Source organism: Notothenia coriiceps, unplaced genomic scaffold (assembly GCF_000735185.1).
Source record: "Notothenia coriiceps isolate Sejong01 unplaced genomic scaffold, NC01 NC01_scaffold00009822, whole genome shotgun sequence".
Lineage (NCBI taxonomy): Eukaryota > Metazoa > Chordata > Actinopteri > Perciformes > Nototheniidae > Notothenia > Notothenia coriiceps.
The window spans coordinates 4,271-10,000 of NW_011342523.1; the positions used below are offsets into that span (position 1 = coordinate 4,271).

Consider the following 5,730-nt stretch of genomic DNA (forward strand, 5'->3'; position numbering starts at 1 on the left):
TCATTGTTTCGATCACAATAATCCAATTGAACCAAATTCAAATTCAAAGGTTTTATTGTCATATGCACAAAGCGACCGTGTAGAAATGGCAATGAAATTATTCTGACCTGAGCTCCTCCAACAATGCAACATACAATAAAACACAAAAATAGAAAGTAGTGCAAAAAGTATACATGTCAATAGAATATAGGATATGTACAAGAACAGAATATGAAGTAAAGGTTAACATGTGCTACCCTTTTAAAAGCCTTAAAAACACATGTTGTTTTGGTTTCTGTGAATTTGAACATAGTTTACAATCTGCTGCTGTGTCTTCACCCAGCAGCAGCAGCCTCGTGGAGGTTTCAACTTCAGCAGACAGAAGCGTGAAGAAGAAAAAGCTCATCTGACGTCACACACGTTAGATTTGAGCAGTCCAAGATGGCGGAGATGAGAGGGTTGAGGAGCAGAAATCACTTCGAGCCCAACTGCAAAAGCCGAGTCGTTGACGAAGGTAAACCCTTGTTGATTTCGTCAAGTAGATGTATGACAGTGAATCGATTAAGCAGGCTGAAGTTAAGAAGCTTGGGATTAACATTTAAAGTGTTTTTTCTCCTTTCGTCTTTGTCTTTGAGAGTGGCAAACTCGCTTTTCCGTTAGCTGCTGTTTTCAGTTTGAGAGGTGTTGTGAAAAATATGGTGCCCCGTGTCAGAATGTGTCTCCTCTAACAGACACATGGTGTTAAAACAGTCCAAACTATGTGACTACTAGCTTAAATAAGTTATGTGTTGTTAGTGTGTTTGGCGCTGTCAAAACAGCTTTTCTCCTGTGTAACTTAAGCTGAAAAGGTGCTGTGCTGTGGTGTAAAGTATATTCACTCAAGTAATGTATTTAAGTGCAATTTCGAGGGACTTGTTCTTGACTTAGGTAATTAAACGTTTCGCTATGTTGTTCTTCCACCCCACTACAATTTGGAGGTAAATATTGTACTTTTACACCACTGCATGTATTTAATACCTTTTAGTTACACACTTAAATAAAACTTTACCTGGAGTAAAATCACAAGCTACCCTGCAGCATACAAAGTATTTTAAACTATCTTTACCAGCTTTGATAACACTTTAATACATCAATATTTATAATAAAAACACAATATATATTATTCTGAAATGCGCCAATCTTTTAATGCAGGACTTTTACTTGCATTTGAAATCAAGATTTGAGTACCTTTTCCACCAACTGTGTATGAAATAGATTTTGACCCGGATATAACATTATCCGTGACACCTGTCGTCTCGTTTGTCCGGCCCGTCACTTTCACCTGGCCCGCAGAGGACCAGCTGATCTGTTGTTTCTTGTCTGTAAACCTACATGTAGATGCTCACTCACCATGATTTGGCTTCATCGTTTCTAAACTTTGAAATAGCCCGCTTTGTGCAACAGGGGTTTCTGCCTTACTAACTACAAACAACACACAGACTTTAATCTTTTCATCCCACTAAAGACATGTGTATTTTTAAAAGCCCTATTATTAGTCTGTTCAGTATGCCAGCAGACTTATCTACGTAGTTGCGAGGCTAACTCTGTCCTCTGAAAACAACTTGTAGATAAAGTGATGATGAATATGTCATCTTGTAGATAAGTTGTTCACAAATGTGGACTACATCACTTTAGTAGAAGTAGATGTCTTAACTATTTCTCTTGGTAGAGTTCTTAAGAATCTACAATGTTAAGGATTCCTTTTTTTTTTTAAATATCAGGATCAACGGTTTTTATTCATTAACCACAAAATGAACATTTAGTATTGGTAAAAAAACGTTAATTTCCCTATCTGTTTGACCTGTACCTTGCATTGAAAGCAGTAGGCTCGAGATACATGGCTTCTTGGCAGCCTAGAGGAAATGTATAGTTGGATTACTGGATAGGATGCCTTCATAATCAATCATTAATGTTGACACAAGTTAACATTTCAAATAGTTTTTCACTTTGAACAGCTTTGTATTTTGTATTGTTGGTTGGATAAACTAAGTAATTTGCTTAAACTACTTACGTTTTATGCAACTAGAAACTAAATGACTGATCTGAAAAATAATTTGTTATGATCACTATTGCCATCTCAAAAGAGGAGAAAACAAGCTGATATCCTTTTCCTAATCTAAAATGACAACATAATCAAAATGGTTAAAGCAAACCCCAGCACACCAACAGTTATTGTAACCTCTCTCTAAACCTTGTAAAGACGGGTAGGCAAACAACAAATCGTCGTTCTCCAAGGCTCATCACTGAGGTATGACCAGGAGTCTTTTATCATGATAGCCCTTATGTGTGCTTTCATATTGGCCAGCTGACTCCATGGCAACAACATTCACTAACTCCTGCTGCTCTTAATCTGCACTTTGTCCTTGCATACTCCTGATTGGTCTGCTTGCTGCAATTGAACATTTGCCCTCTTTGACTCTTGTCCAAGCAGGCCGTGTCAGGTTGTCTATTGCTGCTGGTGTGAGGAGAAGTCAATGTACCCGCATCTTAATAGGCTACAGTGGATTCCTCATCCACATTTCATGAACTAAGTCCCTGCAGTCTTGTTGTCTTGATAATATCATACATTCTTTGTTGTTTCTTCTTCAAATGATCTGAAATGCATAGCCTTAATGTCACAAGATGGTGTTACAAGTCTGCATTAGAAGCACTGGTACTAATAATCAGTGTGGCAACAGTAGAGAGAAAGGATTTGGCATGAATTTGCCCTGCTTTCTAAACAGTGCCAGTGTTCACTCTCACGATCCAAATGTGAAATGTCAGGACAAACAACATCAGCAAATACTTTACATAATCTTGCGTGCAGAGTATTTGTCACTGACAAACTTGAAGTTGGGCATTTTCCTTCACTCTCAAATGTTTCTAAAGGTATTCATTCCTACACCAACAAAATTGCCTAGTTACTAAAGTATTAAAAGTCCCATATTTAGACGGCTGGTTAAGTTAAGTAGACCATGCCCTTATCAAAGTCTGCCTCAGATATAGTTCAGGAGTCCAGGGAAGAGAGTGCTGGTTTGGGACGCAGTGCCAAGATGTAGGCTAGCTTGCGTAGACATACTCTATTCTTGCCATGCATATTTAAAGATAGACCCCCCCACTTATGTGTTTATGGCTAATGCTTTGCGTACTTTACAAACTCATACCGTCCTTGACAACTTTTTTGTTGGAGTGTGTGCTATGCAGACAAACATGTAGGCCATTTAACATCTGCTCAGTGTCTCCATAAAATAAGAAGCAATGTGGCTAATTTAGTTCTGCCCTCTTCTCTGTGAGCTGAGGAGCGGGACAGTGCATTAGCCACTTTACCATGAAGTGTGAGTGCACCAGTGATCAGCACAGATAATGGGTTTTCCCTGGCTGGTAATGCTTCCCTGCATGCTTATTGTGTTTCGTCTCTCGCACACATTTCTGCTGCAGCACAGACTCCTAGCAGTCCCAGCAGAATAGCGTCTTTGTGCGGGAGAGCAGTGTGAGCCTCTTCATGCTGCTGAGTGCTGCTCTGGACTACATGGGAACCTGCACTGCTCCACGCTGATGAAATCTCCTGGGCTAATTTGTGTGCAGAGCAGATTACTGTAACTGCTCCGTGCTGAAAGCGTTGCTGCTGCGCTTTGGGAGTTTGTTGCACTTCCAGTTTGATCTGTAAATGCTCCACTTATAGTTGTTTGAACAATGATGTCACGTACTGTTACTGCCCTCCTACCACATATAAGAAGCACAAAGTGTAACAACAACTAAGATGTAGAATCTTTTTTGTGGTATGAAAGCAAAACAACACCTTCTTTTTACATATTTTATTTGTTTGCTCTCAATATTTAGTTTTATTTTTTGTTTCTTCATGATCTGAATTGCTTTTGTTTTTCACCCCCAGGTCACTTGTTTCTTGGCTTTGGCCGGCAGATAGAGCGTCCATTTTTATGATAGAGGACTATTTGTTGTCATTGGAAATGCTTATGAGAGAATGCTCAATAGCTATTTTGTAATGAAGAGAGGTGTGATCTCTGGCTCACTACTAGGACCTACCGCCTGGGGCCCTGCACAGAGGTCCAATTTGTGATCAACTTGATTCTCCAGCACAAACCCTCCAAATGTGCTCTCCATGTGCACAAGGCACACGTTTTATTGTTCTCCCAATTAAACTGCATGAAAAACAAACAAAAAAGAACCTGGCTCAGGGCATAGAGCTCTGTCTTCAGAGGCATAAGTGCTTCAGTTGTTTGTCTTGTGTCATGTTTGATTTCAATATCTTTGGTTGTTTGGAGTATCTTTTTGAATGCTAGTTTAAAATGTCAGCTTGAGCTTTTGGAACCGAAACAATGAACCGCTCAGTGTACATCACGTAGATCAGGGCCAGGATGGTACTCCTGGAAGGGGTGGGTCATGTTGGTTTGCCGAAACCTTATTTGATTGTGGTGAGACATAATCTGGTGGGAAACTTGGTACACATGAATGGCTAATCATTTGAAATATTTGAATGAGCAATGCTTGATACTTGTTGTCCTACCAGTCAGGTGACGTACAACCAAGGGTTTGCCCCTTTCTTATTTACTTCAGGGAGTGTCATCTTAGTCTGACACCAGGGTTTATTTCTAGGCTTGAATATAGAAAGGAGGTTTTAAAAAATGAGGATCTCAGAAGTAGATCAAACAGGACGCTGAAAAACTAAATGCAAAACCGAATTTTTTCAGCTTACATTTCGTAGAATTCTATTTAGAGCTCTGAAAACGGCTGAAAGTAGAAAACTGAAGAAAAATCGGATCTTCAAAGGTTTCATTTAAACTTAATATGTTGGACTGTAGGTCGGACACAATTAGACATTTGAAGACGTCACCTCGGACTTCAGTTCTTACATTTTACAGTGCCAACAATAAATCAATAAATCAGATAAATCAACAATAAAACAGAAATAAGGCCGCCAAGACGAGCTACTTTTCTGTCAGTTTGTGGCTCAGCACACTTGCTTACACTGCAGTTTTTTTTAAACTGACAGGAAGGAAGGAATCCTGCCTTTTTAAAGGAAACGTGTTTTACATGTAAAGTAAAGACTCTCACAGAAACCTCAAAAATGGCTGAGAATATAAAGTGAAAAAACTGTCCTATCTTTTTTTTCTTGTGTCCCTTTTTTCAAGTCCTTTGTGATTTTCAGAACAAGGCCATTTTTGCGCTTGACCTAGATGGGAACACCGGGGTGGATAACAGTATTTAGCCCAGCACAGAGAGCTGGAAAGATCTTCAGTTAGACCACCTAAAGGCCATTTATCTTGCCTTGTAAACTTCTATGAAATAATAATCAGTCTCTCATGCAAACAAGATTATGACAATCAAATGTATTCCTTAGAAAAGTGTGTTTTTAGTCTTTACCAGTCCTCCACATTCATCTCCTTCTCCCTTCAGCCTATGTGTCTTTCACTGACATGCAGCTTGATGTTATCCAACCCCTGTCATTGAATCTTTCTGTCTCGACTTTGTCCGGCTATCTAAAGGCTTGAGTGGTGTGGAAGATGTCCCCATTGTATGGCAAACGAAGAGCCCTCCTTTAGCCCAGCCCGAAGACCTGGAGGATGATTTCCCCCCCAGGACCTCGGCCTCAAACTCGGGCAAAAATACGCTCATCAGCCCCTCACCAGACGAAGAGACTCAGGAAGAAGAGGTAAGATGTTAATGTATTTCCTGCCATATATATCCCTGTGTATTACCATGTCAAACTAGGAT

General features: G+C 39.7%; 1 protein-coding gene across 1 annotated transcript in view; it reads left to right on the forward strand.

Moving 5' to 3' along the window:
* Positions 1–389: 389 nt before the first annotated feature.
* LOC104945609 (atlastin-2-like) overlaps positions 390–5,730 on the forward strand; it is a gene marked incomplete at its 3' end in the record, with an annotated part of 6,146 nt that continues 805 nt past the window's right edge. Inside the window, exons 1-2 of the mRNA XM_010771313.1 lie at positions 390–493; positions 5,502–5,668. Of these exons, the coding sequence (XP_010769615.1) occupies positions 421–493; positions 5,502–5,668 (240 nt within the window). The remainder of the gene's footprint in view (positions 494–5,501; positions 5,669–5,730) is intronic.